The sequence below is a fragment of the Mauremys reevesii genome, linkage group 18, assembly GCF_016161935.1.
Source record: "Mauremys reevesii isolate NIE-2019 linkage group 18, ASM1616193v1, whole genome shotgun sequence".
Taxonomy (NCBI): Eukaryota; Metazoa; Chordata; order Testudines; family Geoemydidae; genus Mauremys; species Mauremys reevesii.
The window spans coordinates 5,696,382-5,724,052 of NC_052640.1; the positions used below are offsets into that span (position 1 = coordinate 5,696,382).

Here is a 27,671-nt window from a genome sequence, read left to right on the forward strand (position 1 = left end):
ATATATCACAGGGGAAGACATTTAAGTGCAATTGAAACATTATTTTGAATGGGTTTACTGGCAACAAAATCCTCTGTACAAATCTGTCAGCTGCCTGTGCGCGGCCGCAGACTGATCTCGCGGCATGCCGTCTCGCCAGGTCCTTCCCCCTTTCTTAACAACTGTCAACTCCAGTCAAGTCTGAGATCATCTGGGGGCAAACAAGAGTTGACAGAGAATCCCTTTCTGCAGTAAATCTCCAGCTTGCGTGTTGCATTCACCTTGGTGGGGGTGGGAAGGGGAAGGAAAAAGCAAATCAGTGAACATTATTTATTGTGGTGATTTGTCGTTTGCAACACGCGCAGACTGGAGAACAGTGGAGGGGGGAGAGAAATGCCACGTCTCTTCTTTTTGGAAGTGGGGGAGAAATAAGGCAAAATCTTTTATACAGATCCTGTGGTGGTGGAAATAATTGAGGAGAGAACATGAGCATTACCCTCCGCACAGTTCCTTCTCTGTTCTAGGCACACAGCCAGTGGATTGTTGTTGTTGTTGGGTTTTTTGTTTTTTTTACTAGACAACTTTCAAAACCAATTTCTGACAAAATAACATTTGAAAGCTCTGTATAACCACCTGATCTTGTCTAACAGACTAATTAAGGGGGTTGGAAATGAGTTGGATGTGTCAGAACAACAGCTCTGGAAAGATGTATGAAGGATCCTTTCCGAAAGATGACAGCGCACACGTATGTGTGTGTGGATATGAGTGTGCCTTGTTTTAACCTGGAGACGTAGCACTCCAATTAGAACACAGCATGGGAGGGGTTGGGGGGAGGGGAGGCTGGGTTTTATGGAATAAAGAACACAAATTCTTCCTGCGTTTAAGAATTCAAAGGAGGTCAATGCAGAGAGCGCCTGGAATACCTGTGATGAGCAGTGTCAGCATCTATAATGGCTCTGAGATGGGACAAAGGATTGACTGGCAATCTCCCAGACTGGTTTGCTAATGCAGGATGCCATGCGTCCCTGAAGTCCCTGGTGGTCACCAGCTATATTTGCTTTCTCCATTTAAACAAGCTTGGACACCTGATCCAGCATGTGAAAGGCCAGTGAAGTCAATGGGAGTCTTTCCACTGACTTTACTAGAAGATGAACGAGGCTCATGGCAGCACACCTTGAGAGAGACCCGTGCCTTGCAACTGCATTGAGGGCTACATTTTGCTCTGATACACATGCATGCAACTCTACAGGAGTTCAGTGTGCGTATATATCTGCAACATGCTTGTACATTGTGGGTTGCACCCCCTGTGTGGCTGTGCCACAGAGAGGATAATAACCTACTACTGGTGCCCCTAATGGAACTCCTCTTTTAGCTCAAGTGCGGGGCCAGCTCCAGGCACCAGCTAAAGAAGCAGGTGCTTGGGGTGGCCAATACCAAGGGGTGGCACGTCCAGGTCTTCGGCGGTGGGTCCCTCAGTCCCTCTCGGAGCGAAGGACACGCCGCTGAATTGCCGCCAAAGAGTGGAGCTGCGCGATCGTGCTGCCGCGGCTTTTTTTTTTTTCGTGCTGCTTGGGGAGGCAGAAAACCTGGAGCTGGCCCTGCTCAAGTGGCACAGGTCTCAGGTTCAAACCCTGCTGAAGACCTCTGGATGGGTGCTGTCAAATATCCATAGACATAAGCCCCCAAAATGTTCAGACATTTGTTGGATCCTCTTCCTAATGACTCTGCTCTAACTACCTTAGGCTGGAAGTTTCTTAAGCACAGGCTGTTTTATGAAACGTACAGCACTGTTTGTTGCTAGTCAGGAAGCAATATTGTGAGACTGGTCTCTGCAGGGGTTCACAACTGACTTTTCACTTCATTAGCAATTTCAAAAAGTCATAAAAAAATGTTTGTTTCAGATCGAAAACTAAAGAATTCCACAAATGGAAGAGTTGAAATTTTTTTTTAAGTTGAATGAAACGCTTTCTTTCAATTTTGACTCTTAAAATGTTCTGAATTTTATACTTACAATTCAAAGATATTTTGAAACCAGAAATAATTTCAAATTTAACAAAATGTTTTGTTTAGAAAATGTTGAAAGGAAATGCTTTGATGTTTTCAGAATCCTCTCTCCCGCCAAATGAACAATTTGGCAAAACTGACATCAATTCATGAACCGTTTCGGTGTCACTGAATCTGCATTTTTTTCTATGAAAAAGGGTTTCCACTTAAAAATGTCACCCACCTCTCGTATTTTGGCACTTCTGCTATAATTTATCATTCGTATTATGGATAGTGCCAAGAGAGGCCAGAGCCCCTTGCACTCGGCCCTCTGCAAACACCTTGCAAAGAGACAGCTCCTGCCCTGCTGATCTATCTGCCAGAATGGGAAGGGCAGATCTTATTGAGATATTTTATCCTGCTAGGTGTGCTCCTGCTTCTGGGTTTGGTTACAGAGGAGAGAGCTGGAAAGTAACTGAAGTCTCCAGGTTAACACTGTAAGTTCCATGGCTTATGGTTGATACAAGTATCAGTGATCAGATTGATTGACAAGTCTAACAGGTGGACTGACCCATCTATTGATTTATCTGCTGGGTCAATCCAATGGACCAGATGAATATTGCTGGTTAGTTCAGACTACGGATGGGCCAAACCCTCTGAACATCCCTAAGCTCTGGCCAAGTTGGAACCTGGATCCCAAATATGGCTTAGGCCCATCCCTACATCCAATATTCAAGGCAGTGGGTGCAGTCTTCAGACAAAGAGCAGCGAGAACTTACCCTGTGGCGGGTTTGATTGTTGGCTGATCCCTTGGCCAAGCTGATCGGTGAGCCACAACTGCATCCTGATAAATGGTTCCCGGCCTTTCTGGGTCAGCTTGCTCCATGGTTTGGGCCTGGACAGCATGTCACTCACGCTTCCTTGGGACAAGCCCAGCACCTAGAGCAGATGTCACAGGGGGAGAGGTTGGGTTGCACGGTTAGCATCCTCTTCAGGAAGATGCTTTAGTCAAACTCAAGTTACTGGGCTCAGGAGAGGGGTAGCTGGGTGAAATAATGGCCTGGGATACACAGGAGGATCTGGGGTCCCTTCTGCCCTTAAACTCCATGAATCTTTGCTATTTCTTCCCACAGATTCCCTCATAACAACCTAGTGTTAAGTGGGAGATTCTGTGCCACTGAGCATCCAAAATACTGAGGCTGGAGACCGGCCTGGCGTTCACAGCATCCCCTGGTCCTATCCTGCCCCTGGTTCAGAGCCCTGGGGGAACGTGGCATGATGCTGTCTTTGTGCCCTCCTGATTGCTTCACACCAGCATAATAGAGTCAACCTCCTGGGCTGCTCTAAACGACGGCACCCTCGCCAGGCGCTGCTGGTGGTGCCACGCACTGTGGGCGAATGCTTCCCGTTGCCAGCATGCCCCCTATGCTGGGGCTCTGCAGCGCGTGCGGGGGTTTCATAGGCAAGCCCGTGCTTGGGAAGAATTCTCCCAGGTAGCTGTGGGGCTTCTCTGACCCATGTTCCGGGGGGTGGTGGTGGAGAAGGGGAGAGAACAACACGGGGCAGAGTCCAACCCTGCAGTTTACACATTATCTGTGGGCATCAGGCTGTGTGCCTAGCACTCAGAGGAGGATCTGGGCTGAGAGCGCCTCTAGGTCCCCTTGCTCCCGTGCACCAAGCTGTGAGATCAGCACGGCATCTGGAACGGAGATGACGCCGCTCCATTAGCTGATCTTCAAAGAGACTCTCCCCCTGGCTGGGCCCAGAAGCACCTGGCATTCCCCAGAAGCCAGCGCCACAAGTCCCCCAAAAAGGGGGGCACTCCAACCAGAAACGGCCCCGAAGCCCTTCCGGCCACCCAATGGGGGTGCCGTGCTTCCGGCCATTCCCCTTGGAGACGGGGGCCAGGGTAGGCCCGGGCATGGCTCAGAGTTGTCTGTGGGGGCCGGGGAAAGGGGAGGGGCAGAGGGGGCAGACAGAGGCCTGTTGTTAGGAGCTGAGGGGAAGCTGTGGCTGGCGGCAGGGCGAGGACCCTGGCACAGCAGAGAGCCGTTAATAGTATAGCTTGGCCCGGGCCTGGCAGGGTGGGAGACAGATGGGAAATGCACCCAGGGGGAGGGAGCAGCTCGGGGAGCAGGAGACAAGTGGCTGGGGAAGCAAAGGGCCCCTGCAGAGAGGGCCCCATAGACAGGGCTTGACCCACCTCCCAGAGAAACTGGTTTGTATTCCCTGTCTCTCCACAGGCCCCCAGCCAGCCACCCTGTCTCCAGGCCCATCGAGTGGGTTTTCTGTGGCAGGTATCAGCAATAGCTGGGGGAGAGTCCAGCCCCCAGCAGCAGCCCCCCGCCCATGAGTCTGGGGGAAAGGGGGTGTCTGCTGGACTGAGAGGTGTAAATCCTTCCCCATGGCGCTTGGGGGGTGTGGAGATGCTGGGGGCCCTCTGGTGCTGCTAGCAGAGGAGCTCAGGGATGGCCGGTGGGGGAAGAAGCCCAAGTGGCTGGGACAGCCGAGAAGACCAGAGAGGGAAGCCAAGCTTTAAACTGGGGCTTGCTTGGGCTTGGGGCTCCAGCCAGGCCATGGGCCAGCCCCAGCCAGATTGGTACCTTTTCCCCGAAGATCCTCTGGCAGATTCCATTCTTGGCCAGTTTCTCCTTCACCTGCCTGGTCAGCTCCAGGGTGTCCACCTCCCTGTACATATACATCTCGTACTGCTCCGGGGTCAGCGGTGGGACGGTCGGCTTGAGGGTGCGTGGGACGTACGCCGGGTAATAGGAGAGGCGGCTGGCACTCTGCGGCTCTGCGCTGGCCCCTTCGGACTTCATCTCCACAGCCTTGTGGGGCTCGTCCTCGCCCGCAGCCAGCTCCTCCTCGCTGGGCTCCCCCCGCGGCCAGGCCCGCCCGTTGGCCAGGCTGGAGTAACTGGAGGAGGAGGAGGAGAGGGAGGGCGACACGGAGGTGTAGGGCCGGCTCCTCTCTGACGCCCAGTGCTGGTCGAAGTAGGAGCCGGCGTCGCCTATCTCCGACTTGACCTTGCGGATGATGCTCTGCACGAAGGCGGCGGGGGAGAGCACCGTCAGGGGGGTCTGCGTGGAGCTGGAGCTGGTGCCCAGCGTCCCCTCCTCCTGCTTGATGTAGGCCTGGACAATGTTCTGGCTGACGGCGGCCAAGGTGGAGCGCTCCGTGGGCGGCGTGGCCACGGGCCTGCTGCCGGACTCGATCTCCAGCAGGGCCTGCTGCTGGGCCTGCATCTCCCGCCGGGCCTGCTCCAGGATGCTTTTAATGACCTCTTCCGAGTTGCTGTTGCCGTTGGTGACCACCTGGGGAGCAGCCGCCGAGCTCTTGGTTTCACCTGGGGACAGGGCAGACAACGCAGGAATGAGGGGGCAGGGAAACGGAACTTCATTGGGCAATGGGCAGCTCAACGTGGGGCAGGCCCCACTGAGTCACTGGGCGCAGCACCGCCGGCTGCAGGCCAAGGAAGGCCCGGGGAGGTTTTAGGCCGTGTGCTAGAACTTCCCCTTCACTTTGGAGAGGATATTGGAAGGAAAGGAGCGGGGGCCTGGCTGGGTGCGGGAGGGCCAGCTCTCCAGGACCCAGTAGAGCCCATTCTGCACAGGAGATGGGACGGCCGCCATCTTGGCCGACACACCAGGGACTGAACTGGGGACTCCCAGAACTAAAAGCAAGAGCTGCATAGCTTGAACTAAACCGTGCTGGGGCTGTCACAGACTTGCACCCCTATGTCACACGCCCCCGCCAATGGCAGGGGGACAAGCTCAGCACCCGTAGGGAATGCTGACGGGGAGTCTGCAAAATGGGGACACATTCTTTTGTAAGGAGCTCTAAGATCTACAGCTGGAAAGTCCTATTAAGGCTCAGCAGCCCAGAGCCGCAACGCTGGACTCGACACAAGCTAAACCAATAGGGTGAGCTGGTTGTCAATGCACTGAAAAGAGTGTACACATGATCCCTCCGGCAGAAACGAGCCAAGGGCTGCCCTACCCTTCCTGGAAACGAACACTTGGAACATGTGTCAATGCGCTATTCGTGGAGAGCCAGCCCTTGAAATCCCTTGTGGGCGTTCGTGTGAGGAGGAGCTGAGGAAATGGCCCCTGGTTAAAATACACGGGGGTGAGTCCCTTTAACACCACCACCAGCAGATCTTTAGATAAGAGCTATGTTTGTTAAAAATACTATTATTAATAATAATCCTGGTGCTTATATACAAACACGATTATATCGCATAGCGTATTCCAGGGGGAACTCTGGGATGCTGTTTCTATATCTAGGAGAGCCAGGGTGGGGGAGGTCATATCTTTTATCAGACCAACTTGTTGGTGCAAGAGACAAGCTTTCAAGCTTACCCAGAGCTCTTCTGTCTCTTTCCCCATCATAACTTGGCCCAATAAAAGATAAAAGATCTGACCTCACCCCTTCTGTCTCTCTAATATCCTGGGGCCAACTTGGCTACAACATCACTCCAAACAACAATGGAAGCTATTTATAGATCTGTGCACCCTACATAGAAAAAATGGCTAAAAAGCATTGTAACCTGACTCATTAAGGTGTCACTCACTGTGTCACCCTGTGCAGGGTCTTCTGCAGAGATCAAAAGTTGAATGTTCATGAGTGGAGAGGGAACAAAGCCAAGCTATTTTTGCAGGTAGCATAAAATCTTTGAAACTGCTGGGTTATGTAACTGTGACAAATGCAATCTAACGACAGCCTGCTAATATGCTGGCGAAGGACAGGGAAAGCTTTTCCATTGTATTCCCCTATTTTCATTTGCTTCAGCTTTATGAACCATGTTCCCTTTGGGGCTGAAACTTTACACAATTACTCCGTAATATGTCGTGAACTGGACACCCCAAAATCACTAGCCCCTTCCGGGAGCAACAGGTTCTTAACCCCATTATACATTGTGTACACACATAGGGAACAGATTGTTGCTTGTTTAGTGAGAGGTAGCAGATGTCTGGGGCCCTCCAGTGGAGGAGAAATCAGCAATGTGGTGTCTAGGGATACTCTGAGTGTAACTTGTTTTATTTACACACATACACCAGTCCTGGAACAGCATGCAGAGAAATCCCTTCTTTCTGGGTTCTCAGCCCATCTCAATGCCTGGTTCCCAGGGAGCAACTCTGCCTCAGGAATTGACTCCACTCAGGCTTTGTCTACACTAGCACTTCTGTCGGTAAAACTTTTGTCGGTCAGGGAGTGAAAAAAACACCTCCCTGACCGACATAAGTTTCACCGACAAAAGTGCTGGTGCCAGCACTATGCCGGCAGGAGAGTTTCTCCTGCTGACACAGCTAACGTCGCTCGTTGGGGGTGGTTTAATTATGCTGGCCAGAGAGCACTCTCCTGCCAGCAAAGAGTGGCTACACAGGAGACCGTACAGCGGCACAGCTGTAGTGGTAGAGCTGTCCCGCTGTAAGGTCTGTAGCGTAGACATAGCCTCAGAGACCAAAGCAGAGAGGAAAATCCCTGGTGCTCCCACACCAGTCTCTCCTCTGAGCCCTGCATAATAAAACTAACATCCTGACACAGAGCATATCTTCCCAAGACTGAACATTTGCTCGTATGCCAAGGAAAAGAACTTGGAAGACTATGTGTAACAGCGCCACCTGGGGACATGCACCATAATAATGTTTTTCAGCAAAACCAGCAATACATTACACCGCATGTTAACTACAAAGATAGGAACAGAATACAATGCATAGGTGCAGCAGGGCCAAGATAAAGGGGCAGCTCCAACTTAAAGTCTAGTCAGTCACTGAAGCAGTCTGTTAAGCATGGTTTCAGGTGCCACATCTGCCCCTAAAAGGCCCCCTTGCCAATATCTGTGGGTTCATAATCTTGTTTTCTCATAAACTAGGTTTCCTTTCCCTTGTTGGCATGTGAAAGACCCACACAAACAACAGGGGAAACTGACCAATCCCTGCACACATTTATGTATGTCAGCCCCAGAACTGAGGGACATACCAGTTTGCAGTGAAATGGTGAAACTGACTAGACACAAAGTGCACCAAGTAACCAAACTGAAAATAGAGAGAAAAATAACTCCCTTCTCTCAGCTCTCACAGCCATTTTAGGGTTCCTTGAAACAAGGGGAGCTGAACAGTTTCCAGATGGAGGGGTGATAACCTGGCTGACATCCAGTAGCTCAAGCACTAGACTGCGGGTCAGGAGAACTGGGCTCTAGTCCCGAGTCTATCACTATGACCTGCTCTGTTCTCTTGGGCAAGTCACTTTGCCTCACTTTCTGCTCCCACCTTTTCTATTGTCTATCTAGAGTGTAAACTCGCTGGGGCAAGGACTCTCTCGCACCATGCGGCTGTAGGCAGCCTAGCACAACGGGGCCCTGATTTCAGCGGCAGCTTGCAGGCACTACCATAATACAGCTCATCATCTCATTCTGAACGTTGCCTTTGACCCCTTCAATTCTGCAATTCCCATTTTAGGATTTGATCTCTGCAGTCCAGTTTTTTGCATTTCATTTCCTTGCCTTTTTAAAAAACTGCCTCTGCTTCATATCATTAGCACGTAAATCGTCCCAGTCTGGATGTGATGTTCACATCTCGCTGAAGTTAAGGGGGTAGGGGAGTTTCCACGCTGGCTGCTATTGTGTGACTGGAGTCAGTTTCCTGCATTCCTGGATGAATATGGCAGCAACCTAGCTGTCTACATGATGCATCTTGTATCTTCACAACAGAAAATGATTTCAATTGTTTTTAAATTCTCCCATAACTCAAACCCAGGTGAAGAGCTTTTCCTTGAATCTTCTTAATAAAATTCACCTTTGGGCACACATCTATCTTAAAAAATGTCAGCTCTATTGGGACTGATTTTTAAAGTCACAGGCACACAAAATCAGAGAGTTTGTCTGGACGTAAGTGCCCAGAAGAGCGTATGTTTTGCCACACATATATACAGCCAGCGTTTGAATTCTACCACTGCAAACTAAATCCCATTAAAGATAATGCCAATATGCAAACATGTTTGTTTTCCCTGTCTGTTTTTCCACCATTCTCATCTAATTTAATTCTTGGGGATTCTGCTTTCTCAGCAGACTACCTGTTTTAAAGTATGTTACTTCTTGTAATGGACTCTGAACACAGCCGGTTTAACGATTCCTTGTGCCACATGGATCGTGCATTCTCATTTAATCATCTGTTTCAGGGAAAAAAGGTTAGATTTGAAGTTTTTAAAAGATGACATACCACCGCAACTCCACTTACATTTGCCCTTTCCCTTGTGCAGGCAGGGAGGTAAAGCAGCTCTCAGAACCGGGGAAAACTGTTTCCTGTCTCACAACATTTAAATGGTTTGTTTTCATTGCTCTCCTCTACTGTCACAAACTGAAGGTTTAATTTTTTATTGCAACTGTGCATGCGGATTCGGCAAAATGACATCGTCCCGGTTCTACTAAAAATCAGATCCAACCCAGTAGCAAGATAATGCTGCTCCATACCAGATTATTCTTCAAAGACATGAAACCACAAGAAAAGCCCAATTATGGAATTACTTCCAGAATCACTTCTAGGCCTGTGTCCAGCAGAGGGCAGCATATGCAGCATACCTTTCAACAGACCTATTGGAAAGGAAGCCTTGCATTTTATACATACCATGCTCAGGGTTAAGTAGTTCAAAGACTACCAGGGAATTCATTTTAAAGGGACGCTTCCAGATTAAAAACTCTATGGCCAACACTTTCCAACCTGGATGCTTAAAGGTAGGCTCCTAAATCCGTATGTATGGTCGGCACCTCCAGTTTGGTACCCAAGTCGGACAATTTTGGCCTAGAAGTTCTTCAAAAGGAACGAGTGACTCTGGGCTTCCAACCTGAGACATCATAAACGGGGCTTGGTCTTCAGAAAGTGTGGAGCAGTCACCTTCTGGCAGTCAGACCCCACTAGGCACTCAACCTTTCGCCCCTACCTGTGCACAAACTATCCCAGGTGATGAAATGGAGAGTGTGTGTTGGGTTTTCAGCCTCCCTGGAGTTGCTTTATTGGTGGCGTTTTCCCCCTTTTAGGGTTTTTTCCAGCTTACCAATGCCGAGGGGCGGGTTAGTTTCCCTTCCCGGCTCTCTGTGTGCGAACACCGAGCTGCAACGTGGGATGCAAGGAAGGCAGGGGACTGTTCCCCACTTTGTTCGGCTTGGAAGGAGCAATAACCCTCAGGGAGGGGGACACACCATGAAACTGCCGCAAAGCTGCCTCACCCCGGTGACCACTCACTAGAAAGGGTACTGGGGATACTATTACTGTTCTCATTATTTGTGTAGCTGTCAGATTCACGCAGCTGAGCCCTCCGTTCATTTCCTCCTCTGGCCCCTGCAATAGTTTTGCTCATTTAACAAGTCCTGGACTCTGTTTTCCAGGTGAGGTATCTCCGGAGGAAAAGAACAATGAGAGAGAAGTGGGATCCCAGGCACTGCCTCTCTTGGCTGGCTCAGCTCACAAACATCGCTTTGTCTGCTTGGCGGTGTAAATCCCAGGTACGCACTGAGGAGCACACACATTGTGTGAGGGAGCTTTGCCTGGCTCCGTGATTTCTCCACCTACCTCCCTTCTGAGACTCAATCTCCTTCTTCGCTTGTTCCAGGATACTTTTGATGGCATCGTCAGAGCCGGTTTCTGGAGTTCTAATCCTCGGCGTAATGCTACCTGATCAAAGAGGCATGATAACAGATTTGTCACTTGCGCTGTTTTTACAAGCTCAACTTGTATGTCAGGAAGTATTTACGGATGCTCATGTTCAGTTATTTTTAGGAACGCCGGTTTTAAGGAAATGTCACTCCCCATTAGTCACTAGCAAGACTGAAGAGAGGCCAGGTAACTGGCTGTCAGTTTTCGCCTCGTTCACTTCCTACACCAAGCAGCATGGCCTCATCCCCCCCTCCCACCGCCCTCTCGTTTGAAGGGCATTGAAATCCCATTCGCCACAAAGGCAGGACCATACAAACGGAGCAGGGATGCTGGAGTCGGGGAGGGGGATGTCATACATTGTGAATTAACTTCGCTTCTGAAGGAATGAACTCTAGGGGGATTTCCCAGGGCTGTGTTCTCAGCTGAGCTTACCCCGCCAGCACTGCTTGGCCAGGTGGTAGGGGCACAAGTGCACGAGGGGTTAATCCTGGCTCAGCTCCCCCTCCCCCTGTGCAGGTGCTGAGGAGAAGGGCTGGGGAGGTACAGCAGGCAAAGTGCCTTTGGAAGCCTCGGGCTTCACAGCCAGGGGGGTCATAGGGCTGGGCTGGCCCCCACTTGGCGAGTCTTCTGCTTTTGCGTTATAACCGTTCTCCCGGCTGGCTGTGACTGATCTCCCCCCCGCCTTCCTCCCCTTCACTGGCAGACAGGCCAAGGGCCCACTGGGCCATAGGCACCGAACTACCAGGCCTGCTGTCATCAGGAAGTCAGTGATCGGTGTTTGCACGGCACCCATCAGGTGCTCGATGCCTAGATACCACAGCGATGGGCCCAGGAGAGGCGCTAAAGACCTGCTGTCTGCTAACACGCCCATTCTGGGCCTCGGCTCAGGCATATGCTCCTTGTCTACACTAGATTCACAAGCGGTGCTTTAGCATGCACTGAACTGGCCAAGCTAAAAACCTCGTAAGGAGACGGAGCTTTACCTCAGCCTGCTTAGCGTGTGTCCAAGGCAGGGCCCCGTCTGCACTAGGCTCGTCACACCCGTCAGGGTACGCCAGCTAACACATGCGAAAATCCCTCCTCAGGCCAAGTCTTGCCCAGGCCCTGGCACTAAATAGCGGCGTTCAGTCTCCACAGTACGAATCCGGTGCCTGCCACCGGCTCTAGATTGAAACCGCCGTGAAACGCCTCCACGGAGCCGACATTCCAAAGGAGCTGCCAGAGGCCTGGGCTTCAGTCCCGGATAAGGCCCCTGTGCCTTTCGCCACGCCAGTGAAATACATCCACATGCTACAGGCTCTCCCAGGAATGGCCCAGCCCCTGGATCTTACACTAGCAACACGGCAGCAGGATGCTTTCATCTGTTAGGGGGCTGCCCGGGGCTGTGTAAACCCTCCAGCCGCACTGACACACAAACGGCTCTCACAACTGCACGCAGTTTTCAATTAGCCTGACCATAACAGGGCTTGGACTCCAATCTGCCCAGAGGCCACGTGGGTTTTTATCTTCTGTGATTCCACAGTACGTAGATCAGGGCTCGTGTACCTGGGGGAAAACTGACCAGCATCGCTAGTGAGGAATAGCTATTGCAGAAGACCTGTGCCGGTATGATTGAGCTATTCTGGAATAACTCCCCGGCAGGACCGCTCTATTCCAGAATAAAAGTGATTTTATTCTGGGACAATTACTCCGAGAACAGATCAGACAAACACCTGTCAGGGAAGGTCTTGGTATACCAGGTCCTGCCTCCGTGTGGGGTGATGGACTCCTAAGGTCCCTTCCTGCCCTACGTTTCTCTGGTTCCAGAGCAGCTCTGCTGGTCAATTTCCCCAGACGGACCAGCCCTTAGAGACAAAAAACCACTTTCCACCACTCATGGCTCCTGAAGCAGAATGAGCCAAGTGGGTCTTCTCTTGATTGCAGCCGTTACCACTTGAAACGCTAACAGACGCAGTGGGGTAGCCCCTTCTCCCCCACCCCCCGTAATGTGCCACCTACGGTACAGCAAAGACCAGGGAGCTCATGTGACTTCTGCGATACCAGGCACCATCTGGATATTTGGTGGAAAATCCAGTACTAGAGGCCATGGGAAGTGTAGAAGCGGCTGGCTGGGGAAGTGTTTCCTGAGAACTAGGACAGAAGTTATTGCTGCACTAGGTGATTGCATGAGCTGCGCACCCTCCAGTCCTCCCCTGGACCCCCTATGGACTCTGAATGCTGCAGGTTTGGGGCGGGTACCCTCAGTTCTCTGCTTTTCAGGCATCTCCATCTGCACAGCCTGGGCCCAGCGGGCTGAGATTTCTAACGTGCCTGGTAAATTCTAACGTAGGTCATTTCCGGAGAGAGATGAAGCCAAAACGACGGTGCTGCACTGATCTGACACACGCCCCTGGATTGTGCCCAACCAGGGTTAGCGCAGGGGGAGCTGTGGGAGGATCAGGGACCAAGGGGTTAAAAAGGAGACATCTGGAAAATGCTGCTAGTCCCAAGCCCCCAGAGGACCTGAATCTGCTCCCAGTCACAGTGGCAGCAGGTCAGTGAGTCGCTCCAGCGTCTCACCCAGTGAAATCCACAGCCTGCCTGTCAGCGGGAGAGAGGCTGCAGCAGGGCAAAGTCTGCAAGGGACCAGAGCCTCATGGACAACGGGAGCAGCAGCACCTCGAGTCTCACTTTATATCGTCTGGTCAGGCTCCTGCCCCTTGTCACACAGGAGCCAGAAGATCCTCTCACCACTGAGCTGTACACAGCAGATGACGCTAGGTGAGCTGTACCCCGCGGCGTTCTGGTTTACGACTGGCCGAGGGCACGGATTCTATCCATGGCTTTAGCCCACGGCGTAGTGTCATCTGGTGCGTTTTTAGGGAGCCGAGTCTGCATTTGTTCAACTCTGAATGGCCTGGGAGCCGCAGGCTGCCAGGCACTAGAGAAATACAGGCCAAGTACAGCTCCTTAATAAAAGTGGCCCCATTTTGTCCAGAGATGCCGAGCACCTGCCTAATTCTCATGCTGCTAATCTGAAAAGGCAGGAACATCCCATCCTGCCTCACAGCAAAGCTGCTTGGTCTTGTGGTTAAAGTACAGGACTGAAGAGCCAAGCTACCTGGAGTCTAGTCCCAGCTCTGACATATACTGTGTGTGGCCTGAGACAAATCATTTCCCCTCTTGGTGCCTCAGTTTCCCCTGCTATAAGCCAGGGCTAAGATTTCCCTGGCTGAGAGTGTTTGCAACACTCCCTTGCATGGATGTGCTAGAGAAGTGCTCAGACTGTTTATTAAATAGCTGAGGTCTCACGTCAAGACTTTGTTATTTTGACAAAACATTCTCCTGCACATTGATTGGGACTCCCTGAAACATTACCATGAATAATTAAATGCCACTTGTCAGAAGAAATGAATAAAGCGCATTCAGTGATGCAGCCCCTTCAGGTTTGTTTTCAATCATTATTATTCGCCAGGCCTCAAGCCTCCCTCCATGCTCACAGAAGCTAACAGTGGCAGGTGCTCAGCACCTCGCAGGATCGGACCCTGGGCTGCTGTTCACGGGCGTTGGGAATTGGGGCTGTGGTTCCTTCCAGCTGCTAGTGCAAAGCAGGGAGTTTTCCCTGGGTCACAGCCCAGCAAGGCAAAGTGAAAATCCCACAACTGCCCCCCCCCCCCGCACAACTGCCCCCCCATAGCTCACGCAGCGTGAGAGTCGACCCCCTCCGGGCCACTCACCTCGCTGGCGCACCTGAATGGTCCTCAGCGCCAGCACGTTCTGCTCGTCGGAGAGGAACTGCTTCATCTTGATGAACGGCTCCTTCCCCTTCACTGTCAGCTTGCGCCAGGGCTTGGGCCTGGCCAGGATCTCGCTGACGGAGCCCTGCGACAGCCCCAGGACGTAATGGCCAAAGACGCGCTGCCCGATGTTGTGTTTCAGCAGCTGCTCCTTGACTTGGAAGGCGATCTCGGCCGTGTCCAGCTGCTCCTCGTCGGCCGAGCTGGCGCTGCTGCCTTCCGACTGGTCGCTGGGTGGGCTCGAGTCGCTGGCGGGGGCGGTGTGGCTGGGGTTGGCGGGCAGCGGGGGGCCTTTGGCCATGTAGAAGGGGGAGGGGAAGGCCAGCACACTGCCATTCTCGCTCTTGTACGCCGGCGGAACCATTTGCTTGGGGAGCAAGGCGTCCGTCGGCAGCCGCTCGCCCGCAGCCATGCTGGGGAAAGGGGACAACGAGAAAGTCCTCTGGGTTTCCTGGTCCATGGTGGGGGCCAGCAGAGGCTGGAGGGGGCTGGGAGATGCAGGGTCTTCCCCGGGGGGCTGAGAGAGCTGCTGGGGAGAGGGGTAGGACTGCTCCGTGCCCACGGAATCCTTCACCAACTCGTCCTCAGAATGATCCTCCTCTAGAGACGAGAGAGAGAGACACACACACACACTATAGCGCAGGGCGCTTGGGTTGGGGCAGCAGGGACTGCGATACAACCTTTGTCGCCGGCATTGCCGCACCATCCAGATCCTCGCTGTGGCTGGGCATCGTGCCTGATTCTGAGCTCGGGGCCCTCAGCGCCCGGCCAGCGACCAGGGGACGGGGCGGCCGAGTGACTCCAAGCTGGGTGGAGTATTTCCTTGAATCCAGGCCATATTTGGCCCCGTAGGGGCTGCCTACACTGCGATTAAAAGCCCACGGCTGGCCCATGCCAGCTGACTGTGCTGTAGATGTTTGGGCTCGGCCTGGGTGAGTCCCAGACCTTGGGCCCGTCCCAGAACATTTACACAGCAATTAAACCGCCACTTAGCCCGAGTTAGCAGCCCGGGCCAGTCACGGGCATCTAATGGCAGTGTCGACGTACCGGCGGGACAAGCCCTGGCCGCACATGCAAAGGGAGAGGCCAGCCCTGCCCCAGAGACAGAGGATGCCAGCTGAGGAGCTCCTGCCATCAGCCCTAAAGCAGGCACAGCTGGGGGAGGGGCAGGGCCGAGCCTGGGCCAGCAGGTTCTCTCAGGCCTTTGCCCGACAGAGAGCTGTGCCCCCGAGGTGAATCTCGGGACAATGGCTGCGCTGCAGCCCGTACAGCAAAGGCGGATGGACTCTGCACCAGCGCCAAGAAGCCTCTATTGCACCGTCTGTCCAAAGAAGCCAACACACCGTACAAACCCGGGGATGGGCTAGCGATGAGGAAACGGCAGCCCGGGTGCGGAAGGATGGTCTTGGGGCTAAAGCAGCGACTTAGGGCTCTGACAATTTGGCTTCTCGCCACAGCTCTGCCACAGACACCTTGTGTGAGCTGGGACGAGTCGTAGCCCTGCTCTGTGCCTCAGTTTCCCCAACTGTATAATCCCTCTCCCCTGCCTTGGGGGGTTGTGAGGCTGTTCTGGTGTTTGCTCAGCAGTCTCTGATGGAAGGAGCTGTCCTTAAGGCGTAGCAGTTTCAAGGAACCAAAGGGAACTAGGTATCCCATTCCCCGGGAATGTCAGTGACTGGCCCATGGATGAGTCGATGGGAGAGTTTGCAATGGGACCCAGGAGTCCTGCACACACCCAGGGACGGTTCCGACCATTAACAATAAATACATTGGTGGGGAAGGATTATAAATATAAAACCAAACAATGGAAACTGCACGGTTACAATAAAAAAACAAACCCGGTGGCCCTACCAGTGGTGGCTAAGAGATTTGGCTTTTCCAAAAGGTATTTCTGGGATGAATAGAAAGATTCTTTGTCTAGAAGCAGCGCCTCATCCGATTTCGATATGCTCTGAAAGAGAGAGAGCAGCGGTTGGGAATGTTTATCGATTGCCTGGAGAGGAAGGATTTCGCTACCGATTCTTAGCGGGTCCCAAGCAGATTCCGGCACTTGCCTGGGGAAGGCTGCAGTTAGCAGACGCCAGCTTCATGGCCTTCAGGATGCTGGGAGAGAAACAAGACAGAGTTAGTCCTGCAGCTAATTCTCCCCCTTGATTGCCAGTCAGATCAAAGCCTGACACACAGGGAGATGGCTCGTGAGGTCTGGACAGGAGGTCCGCTCCGTCCCCTCCAAGCACTGCCTTTGAAACCGGGGGAAGGGTTTTAATTAACGGCTGACGTTTCCCATCAGAGCTACCGGCCCAGCTTTTTCCTGCCGTGCTGCCATCGAGCTGCCGAGCTCGATGCGATGTGACATCCTCACTGCGTATCTGCGGGTGACCTCCATGGGCCCAGGGTCAGGAGGCATCAGCCGGGGGGTAGGCTGCTCTCTGCCTTCGGCGACAGGCTGGCAAGTGTGCTACAGAGCTGCGGTGCCTCCCAGCTGGCAGCTCCGGGGAGACGTCTGGGGGAGCCTGGCTCCACGCAGCTCAGAGCAGCCTGCGGGGTTCTCGGCGCTCCCGGGTGCGCACACACCAGCCAGGCACGTGGGCAGGGAAGGGATCGCGCGCAGCTGCGGCCCTTACCTCAGCTCCGTTTTAATCTCCTCGTAGTCAGACTGGGCCTGCAATTTTTCTTCCAGCTTCTAAACAAGGAATGAGAGTGAAACAAGAGTCAGACTTGCTTGGTCTTTCCCCCAGCTCTCAGCTCCACGCCGGCTAAGGACGGCCCAGGAGCCTGAGCTCCTCCACACTGTCTGTCTGCAGTCAGCCAGCCGCCGCCGAGAGCGATGGAACAGCACTTCCTCCCCGGCGCTGACCTCGGCTGGTGAGTCAAGCCACCGGGATGCCGCGCCAGGGAGACAAACCGATGAGCTCGACAGACCGACAGTCTCACAACCGCCGGGCTCTGGTTTGGGCCAAGCGTCAGTCCGGGGCCCTGTGACATGCAGCACGTGGTGCCCATGCCGTGCGGTGAGCAAGGATAATTTGCACAGCACCCAGCAGCTCCCGTCAATGTCAGTGGTCAGGATGTCTGAGAATCCAGAGCCAGCAAACCCTTTAGCCTGAGTCTATGAGCTGGTTTAATAACCCATTTCCCCTCCCTCGGCCAGCCCCTTACAGCTGTGGTCAGTTCCTACTGGAGGGGGCCACTTAGGGATCTGGGGCAAAATCAGTACTTGGTCCTGCTAGTGAAGGCAGGGGCTGGACTCTATGAACCTTCGGGGTCTCTTCCAGTTCTAGGAGATGGGTATAGCTCCATTATATAAATATAATTGTATATGGGGCACTGAAGATGCACAACACGAAATGGTCCCGATCCCTTTGCACTGACGTGACTGAGAGGCTCTGTCCCCTTCTTGCTGCTGCATGCATGTGCAAAGAGGAGAACATGCACCGCTAATGCACAGCAGCAGCCTTATCATTGCCAGGGAAGGACATGCGGCCATGTGCAAAAGCAACTCATCCAAGGGGGGGTGGGGACAGCTAATGACGGTGATTAGTATATTGGGGGGGGGGGTGTTGTGCCCAGCATTGTGCCGGCAGGCTAGCTAATCTCCTCAGGCGAGCGTGAGCTCATGGGCTGCCCAGCTGCCCCACAAAGAAGGGCTCAGGCCCACAGCTCCATTGGCTTTCCTGGAACGAGGCTGATTTACCTCAGCTCACGCTCTGGCCCGTGCCCTGGAGCATTACTCGCCTTGATGGAGATTCTCTTTCGGCTCCAGCAGCAAGGGCCTGATTCTGATCTCACCAAACCCAGTGGGACTCTCTTGACTTCAGAGACGTCTCTCCTGATTTACACCACGTCACTGAGATCAGAATCAGGCCCATAGAGTGGTTGTCCGCGCCCCTCGAATTGCCTCCGTTTACAGAGGCGCAGGGCTGGATTTCCCCAGGGGAATCTCCTGCACCCTGCTCAGCACTTCACTGTGTATTTTGCAGGCGCCGGAGGGGATGAGGCAGGCAGCCACCCCCTGCTGGAAGGCCGGAGCCTTTGTTCCTACTTGGAGGGACAGAAAGGGGCACGTACTTCGATTGCTTCGTTCTTGGCCGTGAGCTGCCGCTCCAGGTCCGCAATCTGGTTGGCCGAGGACTCTTCCAGCTCTTGCAGAGAGTTCTGGAGGTGCTGAATGTCCTTGAGGAGTCGGAGAATCTCCCGGTCCTTTGCCGCCAGCGCAGCCTCGAGCCTGGGCCCTGAGCACAGCGAATAGTTCGCTTTATCCTGCAAGGAGATCGGGGCAGCGTTAGCCGTCCAGCCGCGCTGCCCTGGGATTCTGATCAGAGCAGAGGCGAGCTGGCAGCCCAAAAGCTCCCAATTCCAGCCCACGAGTTATTGCGAAATAGCCACTGCGTGGTGCTACCTGCTGATCCCCAGAGGTCGCTGTACCTCTGCCTGCTGCGTCATGGCCGGTTACACTCCATCATTCGAGGTAACAGAAGCCGGCGTGACCCAGTGCCCTATGTCAGCTCAGCTGTTCCATTTCAGCAGCTGTCTTGAACGGCAATGGAGCCCCTGGGCTCTGTCTCGCAGAGCACAAGCACCGGCTTTGGCTTCACTCTGGTTAGCTGCCAGCTTGACAGCCCATGGGCCAGGGTATCATCCAGCCAGCTCCGAGAAGCTGGGGTCGAGGAACCAGATTTTCAGATCACTTCTGTTCCCAACGTTCCACCTGGCCTAGCGATTTTGGACACGCGTTTGCGGTATTACAGGGGATCGGGGAGCTGCACTATTCCTTGGGTGGCTTTACGTCACCGTAGCACCCTGCCAGGACTGGGCTAGTCCAGGGGTTGGAGAAGCCCCTGGCATACCTGAGACAAGCCCGTCAGTCTAAGTTCCAGCAGCCTGCCTGGCATGCCCTGCCCTGCAGCCCAGCCACTGCGACACCAACCCTCTGCCCCAAGGCTTGCAAGGGGCTGCCGGCCATAGTGTCTGCACCGGGGGGAATCCTCCCCGGGCCAGATCCCTGCACACCTCGCCAGCCTTTTGCCATGGCATCACAGGGCCAAAGCAGGGGTGAGATCGGAGCTAAAAAGGCAAAGTCCCCCAGCTAGCAAGCCGTGACACTGCGCAGGGAGGGGCGTTGCCTGAATTCTGGGGGCTGAAGGGGGCGGGGGAGGGAAACACGAGGCCAGACACAGACAGACACAAGTCTAGCAGTCCAAGTCTTCCAGCTCTTGCAGAGCGTTCTGGAGGTGATGATTTATTGCTGAAGGACTAAGCCAGGGCAGCCTCTGCTGGGCAAGGCTTTCTATTGACAGAGGATATAAACAGCTATTAACAGCTGCTACGTTCCACCCCAGTGGCATTTTACCTGTCTGATGATGGACTTATGATGTCTAATTGGATGGGGACAGACAGACACACCCTTACACAGATCCTGCTAGCCGAGGCCCAGATCCCCAAAGGTATTTAGGTCCCTGTTAGGCGCCCTTGAGGATCGGGGCCTGAACTCTTACACACACACACACACACACACACACACACACACACACACACACACACACACACACACACACACACACACACACACACACACACACACACACTCACTCTATGGCCCGCTTGCTGCACAGGCTTCCAGCAGCAAAGGTGCTTCATTTATCACCCTCTGGAAAACCAGGTCCTTCCGAAAGCAACGACGGGCCCAGTTTTTGGCTCCTATGTCACTTCTCAGCTATTTGCAGGTGCACACGTGAAACCCACCCCATGTGCACAGGCCACGTGGGCCCTGGCACAAGGAAGTTTTAAAGAGCACTGGAAAACCGTGGCCCTCAAAGTTTCCTGCGCCCCTGACTGCAGACTCTGGGTCAGCTCCCAGCGGGTGTAGGTCGGCCTGGCTGCAGTGAGGTCTGTGGAGTCAGGGCCGGCTTTAGGACGTGTGGGACCCGATTCAAAAGAGCTGCTGCCAAAACGTCACCGAAGACAGCGGCAGAGATTGGACTGCCACCGAAGACAGCGGTGGCAATTCGGCAGCAATTCGATTGGTTGCCACTTTTTCCGCCGCACTTCAGCGGAGGGTCCTTCCTCGGCAGCAGTTGTGTTCCGGGGCCTTACCTTGCGGGGCCCCCTCTTCCGGACACCGCGGGGCCCTCTGAGGCGTGGGGCCCGATTCACGGGAATTGGGGGAATCGGCCTAAAGCCGGCCCTGCATGGAGCGAAGCCAGTTTCCCGCAGCCGAGGCTCTGACCTGTTCTTCCTGAACGTCACACTTCTGTCCCTTACCCCGCTGGGTCCTTGTGGAGAGCAACAGGCCAGGCGAATGGAACTATTTACAGATGCGAGCTGCTCCCGCAGGCTCTCCACCTCCCTCTGGGCTGCCTCCGCTCGCTGCAAGGGGAGAAAATGACGCGTGTCAGCAGGGCTCTCTGTTCCGCTGAGCTGGCCAACCAGGGACATAGGGGATCTTCCCGGGCTGAGCTTTTCGCCCAGGCCTAAAGCTGCATGGCCGTGTGTGTGTGTGTGGCGGGGTGGGAGGCGCCCTCGGTGCTTAATTTGTAATGAAAGAGGTGCCGGGGCTCCAGCGGTGCCGGGGCCCTGACCTGCCAGGCCCCTGACCTGCCAGGCCCAGCGGCGCCGGGGCCCTGACCTGCCAGGCCCAGCGGCGCCGGGGCCCTGACCTGCCAGGCCTTGGCACAAATTAAGCCCTGGCCACCCTGCGATAACACCGAGGTGGGGTCAGAACAACACTACAGCAACGACCCAGGCTCCGGGTACGCAGAGCCCAAACCGCCTTTGTTACGAGTCTAGCTGCTGCCTGCCACAGTCAGGAAGCGGACGGTGAAAGCCAGACGAGGTGGTTAGCAGAGTGCTCACCCCTAGCGAGTGCCCACTGCTTCCACTGCCGTCGAGGGGACGTTTGCCTCTGTGCGGGTGAGAGAACAGACTGCCTGTATGGGCTCCCTGTCCACATGGATTTCAGCTAGCCAAGGGCAACAGCCATGAAGTGCACAAGGTTCCCGGTGTTTGGTGTATTCAGACCCAGGGGTCAGTATTGGCCCGTTACAGAAACAGGGTTGGCCACGAGGTCCTGGTCTGGATACAAACTTCCCCAAGTTCAGATTTGGTTTGGACCCTGATACCATTTCAACGTGCTACTTAATGCCATGCAGCAGCACAGGTGCCACTGTGCCTGAACCCACGTCCTAATCACCTGTACTCGATCACAATGCCGGGCACAACACCGGGGGTGTCCATCCCTCTGTCCCAACCAAATCCCAAGGTGGGTAATTACTTCCTGCTCATCTAAAACGCTTCCTCATTCCAGTTAGGCATTGTTTTCTTCTCTTCCTGCCTAAACTCTTGTTTAGTGTCACTGTGCACTGTTAAACAGCTGCTACGTTCCACCCCAGAGGTGGCTGCCTTTCAGTGGTGGGCAAAGTGATCCCGCACATAGTTTGTATGTCATTGAAAAAGACATTGACTTCTTCTGCATGAAAGGCCACATCTACATGTAAATTGCTACTGATAAATATTTGTATTACTCATGCCTAGTTTGTACGTACATTGTTGTGACTTAAAAACACCAAACCCTCATGGAAATGTATCAAATGAGTAGTAAGTACTCCAGCAACGTACACAGCTCTGAATGCATTGATTTGCTGTAGGCCCCAGGCAATTAGGGTGACCAGAGAGCAAGTGTGAAAAATCAGGACAAGGGGTGGGGGGTAACAGGAGCCGATAGAAGAAAAAGACCCCAAAATTGGGAGTGTCCCTATAAAATCGGGACATCTGGTCACCCTACAGGCAATGTCCTTGCCTTAAACCCCCCGGATACCGGGGCTGATGGTTTGTAACACTGATGACACTTGGACTATGGTGGCATGTCCCCAATAGCAGTGTGATAACTAAAGCACAAACCAAAGAGATCGGGTCAGACTTTGCTGTCAGCGACACCAGGGCTGTCTCCGGTGCCCGAGTGACCAAACCCAGGTAGTTTTAAAGAGCATCGATGGATAAAAGTTGCACTGTTCACAAGGAGTCTCCTTCTGCATGTCTCCTGGCTAACGCAGGAGCGTTCCTGGTAGGGATTAACAAGCGACCATGTCACTCTGAGCCGTGTCCGCCAGATTTGGGTTTAGTTCCCTTCCCCAGCCCTGGGATTCAGCTGCCAGCGCTGTAAGGAGATCCCATGTTCACTGAGTCAGTTCCCCCATCCCGAGAAGCCCCAAGGTGGCAGATCCAGCAGGACAGAGACAAAGGCTCCAGTGATGCAACTGACCTGGACAGAGCCAGGGCAAAGGGGGGAGCGTTTAGCATGGCCACTGCCATCAGTGGCTGCGGGATCCTGTGCCCACCTGGATCTGCCTCCACTGCCCCCGCTGCAGAATGAATCACCTCAGTCCCTGGATAATCGCAGGGAGCAAAGGGAAGGAAATCAGTTATTTGGGCCGCGCCAGCTCAATATTCAATGGAAAGAATTTCTCCTCACCTGATTGGCTTTTTCAAGGTTTGTCATGATCATTGCTACTTCATCTGCCCTGAGACAGCAAAGCAAACAAAAAAAAATTAGTTGGAAGGCGGCAGAGTGTCCCCACAAACATCCCATTGTGATAGCCACCTGGATGAGTGGTTTTTTTTTTTTTAATACACACACTTAATTGAAATATGACATTTTAGCCATCTGTGTGCAATATACATAACACAGCCTTGCAAAACTGTCATGGAAACGTACCGACCTAGGCACAAAATCTTCTTACCTGCCCCTACAGTGACGTGGCTGACGCAGGGATTGATTGATGAAGAAAACACTAAAGATATTTCACGCACCCCTCAAAAATAACATTCCCACCCGACGAGTGGAATTTTGTTGGGCCGGCTTAATGCTCATGCAAGGGGCCAGGCTGACAGCCCTGGTGACCAGTCTGCTGGTTACCCACAGGTCAGGTATAACATGGGTAGCAGTCATGCTAACCTCCCCACCCCGCCCCACCAAATCAGCTTTGGAGCGACCACCTCGCGGGGTTAACAGGAGTTCAGTCTCCGCGGCCCAGTCAAGCCTTGGCGTCTCTGCTAGACTGCCAGCAAGGAGGCGGTTCGTGCCAGCTATGCTGCGAGTGTTATGGAGTGGGCACCTGTCCATTAGGAACTGGCCGCAGGCCATCCCAGCTCGTTTCACACCAGCCAACAAACAGCCATGTGATGGGAACAATTTCGGGTCATAAACAAGCCATGCCTATACGTGAGGGGGGGGGATCTCGACATGAAAGGCTCCTTCTCCCACTGCCAGTTCTCTGAGCCACCCACGGCCACCAAATTATTTCCAAAAGGCCGCTTGATCTCGGGCTGTTTGTCAATGAGGAACATTTGCATCTGTTTAATTACCTCCCACCCACTATTTCACCAGTTGCTGAGAGCTGGCACAACTGCTCTGTACATGGTGGCGGATTTGTTTAACGTAGGAGGGTAAATACTCAAAGTTTCCCATTTGTGATCTCCAGTCCCAGCCACGCAACACCCACTGGCTGGCGAATTAACAAGAGAGAAACAAGCCAAATGAACCCGAAGGGGGAGTCCAAAACGTGACACCGGGAGATGCAAAGATACCAAGGCATGGGACAAGACCTTTTTTCATCCCCATCATTCCGTGCATGGCGGCTGCAATCCTGATCAAAGGCAGAATCAGTTACAGCACCGCGTGTACAAATGGCATATCAAATTATCAAAGAACATCTGCTTTGGTATGATATGATTAAGTGTTCTGACTCTGTTGCATAATGGAAATGAGTGTGTGTGTGTGTGTGTGTGCGCGCGCGCGCACTGTTAGCGAGACCGGAACATTTGAACAGCTGTAAATGCTTGGCAGCCTCCACGGCTAGCGAGAGCCAAAGGGAGGGAAAAGATGTTCCTGACTCATAAAAGTAAATGGCACCCGACCAACAAAAAGAAGAATAAGCAAATGTACATTTAATAAAGTGGAAGAGCCCGGTAAACATAATCCAGTGACTGCGCTCTCCCCGTGCCATTGGAAGACGGCTCAAGGTGTATTTGCATGTCTGGAAGGACTTGGGAAAGTCCAGCGGTTTTTAGGAAGAACTGATTTTACCTTATTATAATGTCTGAAGTCCAGATCTACAACAAGACTGTGCAGAAGTCGGAGGGTCTTTGGATCTGGGGTCTTATTGGAGCTCCCTCTCTAGCAGAAAACCTAGGAACCTCGACGTCCCACCTGGGACTGGCTGACTTCCCAAGTCACTTTCTCAGACAGTTGAAACTGCTCCTGAAATTCTGGTCTTTTCCTTGCCGAGTCTGCCCCTATCCTCAGTGCCCTCTTGTCATGCTGAGCATCTATGCCATGCCACCCAAGTCTGCCCTTGGATACGCAGGTGCAGCCAATGGGCAGAGCTGGGATTAGAACTTGGTGCTCCCTCATTCCGTTAGAGCACATCTCTGAGGCCTGACTGATGCGGACTGAGAAACCACCTGGCCACGGCATCTTTACAATAGCTCACTTGCTCGTGAAAATGACCCAGATCCCTGTAGGGACCCCAAACTCAGAGAGAGTGGAGTAGTCTGCTGATAGCTGATCTAGGGTTTGTTGCATCAGTCTCAGAAATACCCCCATGAAGGTGATTCTTCTGGGACCTGAAGAGATGGCTGGCTAGCTCTGTGATGCGGCTTGGAGACCTTCAGCCATTATGGTTCCTTCGCTCTGCTCCGGTGGTGAAAGACTGGATTAAATGCAAGGGGACTCTTCCAATGGCATAAAATTAATACAGACATCCCTGTCACCCCCACTCCCACCTCCTAGCAGGCGGCATGTACAGAATACGGCTGGAACTGCCAATTGGGAGATCACAGGCTGCTGGATTAAATGAAATGCTGACCAGGTACAATTTAGGGTAGCCCTGAGGCTGCACCCAGTTGCAGTGGGGGCCGGTTTGGGGGAGGAGTAAAGGCGGTGTGATGTCACAGTTGCCCAGCCGCCTGGTGTGGTGCACTGAGTGGAGCTTGGTTAGAGGTGAGGATCGAGCCTCCAGAAAGGTGGTGACAGTGGCATGCGTGTAGGTATACACAACGCAGGTCTATACCCAGCTCTATACCCAGTGGCAAACAGCTGGCCGGAGATCTCTGGCAGTTGGTTTAAGTGGTTAGTATTAGCTCCGCCATAGAGTGCAATGCCACGGCATCAGGAATGTGGGGATGACGGGCCTTGTTCCAGCTCGGTCTCTCTTGACACTCTCCCATGCAACCCGAAGGCCAGACCCTCCCCTCAAAGGCTGTGGCCAGACACAACGTCTCTGCTTGGACTGATAGACAAAACCAAGTGACTTACTTTGAAGCTGCCTCTTCATCATATTTACACCGCAGGTCGAGCAGCTCCGTCTGGGTCGCCTTTAGCGCTGACCAGATGGAAAATCAAACACACAGTAAGTAAAAGGAGATTTATTGGTGGCTGGTAAAGTACCGGCTGGTTGGAAGGTGGATCAAGCAGCCTTTGGCAGGCTCCCACTCAGCCCTCTGTTCTGCTGCCGTTCAAATGAATATTTTTTTAAATTTTTACTTCAACTGATGCAAAACCAAGATGCAAATAAAGACAATAAAACCGATAGGCTTTAAAAAATAGTCACCATGTTCCTAGACTTTAGGACCAGTTAATAGATTTTCGACCCAAACCTTTTTGGAGCTCCTGAAACGTTCAATTAGCCTCTGTGTTGTTAGTGAAGGGATGAACATTTTTCATGCACCAGCGACTTTCTGGGTTCCCGCCGGCAGCAGAAATAGAGCGCGAGAACCAGAGAAATTAAACCTGGAGAGATCTAATAGGCCCATTCCTCGCCCTACAGTACAGACCAGATCTTCAGCTGCAGTGAACCAAAGTCGCTCTGTTGAAGTTAATGGAGCTGCATTGATTTATCCCAGCTGAGGATCTGGCCCTCTCTCCCCTAGTTCATTATCCACAGTAGTTTCCACTCCCATGGGGAGACCAGAGTCTGATACTGTCAGAAAGTTATTCCTGGTAATGGGGCCAAAGCCTGGCCCTACAGAAGCCAGTGGGAGAGTTGTCATTGGCTGCAGTGGGGTCAAGATGGGCCCCAATTTTCCTCCACTTAATTTCACCCCCAAGCTCCTCGCTGTGCTGCCTTGTACCAGCCCGCACAGCTCGTCCCCTTCCATGGCACCCAGATCTCCTCCTCTCTTCTCCCCTGGGTGACCATAACCCAGCCAGTGGCTGCTTGTTCAAGACCTTTAGCAGCTGCTGTTCCTGCCCCGTTTGCCCTTCCTCCTGCGCCACGGCCCTGGGTGTTCCAAACACAGGACGCGAGCGTGGCAGAGCCCTGAGTGTGTCCACACCTGTGGGAGAGCCCCACAGAGATGGGGTGGGCAGCGTGGCGGGGCAAAGAACACGCAGCCTCAGCAACTCCCTGCTTGCAGCCCCCTCCAGCCGCAGAACCAGAGTGGGTGCAATTCCCCCCTCTGGCCGGGGGACTCACTCAACCCTTGGGGCCACTATGTCCTTAGGCACAACTAAGTCAATGGCGTCACACTGGCCTAGTGGCTAGAGCACTGGCCTGGAGCCCAGGAAAGCTGGGTTCTATCCCTGGCTCTGCTGCTGCCCTGATGGGTGACCGTGGGCAAGTCATGCCCCTCTCTGCCTCAGTTTCCCCATCTGTAAAATGGGGATAATGACACTGACCTCCTTTGTAAAGCCCTTTGAGAGCCAGTTCCCACTGAAGTCAGTGAGACTCTCCCTGTTGACTTTACTGAGGGTAGCATCAGGCCCTTACTTTGGTAGGGTTGAGCTGGGCAAACAAATCCAATGTGAACATGGTCCCATGGCGATAAAGGCCAGAGAGGTGTGATGTGCCCCTATAGCATATTCTCCCCTTGGCGGGCACATGTGACCCCTGACTGCTCTGCCAGGAGGGCAGCGATGTCTGCGCACCCAGGGGAGAAGAGCCAAAGCACCACTGACCCTCCCTCACATCTGGATCAAGGGCTCAGGGACCCACCCTGGGCGGGACTTTCGGACGTCACATCTGTCAATACCTGCATGTAGCACTTTGATCTTTTCTTCTGCTTCCCCCAGCCTAGCCGCCAAAGTGATCTGGGCTTCCTGCAGTCCCCTGTGAAGAGAAGGGTCAGCATCAGTGATCACCTTCTGTGCTCATACACAGCTCACCCTTGGCCAGCATGGGGCCTTCCAGCAGCCATGGGGGCTGGCTCTCAGAGACAGCCAGAGTCACTCCCGTTCTGCTCTCCCAAGGGTGGGGAACGCACGAACAGCTCCGCTTCATCCACA

At 53.4% G+C, this 27,671-nt stretch overlaps 1 protein-coding gene across 11 annotated transcripts in view; it reads right to left on the minus strand.

Annotated features, from left to right (window-relative positions):
- CUX2 (cut like homeobox 2) overlaps positions 1-27,671 on the minus strand; it is a 219,000-nt gene that overhangs the window by 8,174 nt on the left and 183,155 nt on the right. For 10 of the 11 annotated variants that reach the window (XM_039505543.1, XM_039505552.1, XM_039505547.1 and 7 more), the window contains 12 exons: positions 27,419-27,495; positions 25,704-25,770; positions 22,860-22,908; positions 20,654-20,758; positions 18,461-18,652; positions 17,017-17,075; positions 16,447-16,495; positions 16,244-16,343; positions 14,333-14,992; positions 10,533-10,634; positions 4,566-5,311; positions 2,742-2,901 (listed from right to left, as the gene is read on the minus strand). In XM_039505543.1, the coding sequence (XP_039361477.1) occupies positions 2,742-2,901; positions 4,566-5,311; positions 10,533-10,634; positions 14,333-14,992; positions 16,244-16,343; positions 16,447-16,495; positions 17,017-17,075; positions 18,461-18,652; positions 20,654-20,758; positions 22,860-22,908; positions 25,704-25,770; positions 27,419-27,495 (2,366 nt within the window). The remainder of the gene's footprint in view (positions 1-2,741; positions 2,902-4,565; positions 5,312-10,532; positions 10,635-14,332; positions 14,993-16,243; positions 16,344-16,446; positions 16,496-17,016; positions 17,076-18,460; positions 18,653-20,653; positions 20,759-22,859; positions 22,909-25,703; positions 25,771-27,418; positions 27,496-27,671) is intronic. The other variant, XM_039505553.1, reaches the window with a different exon arrangement.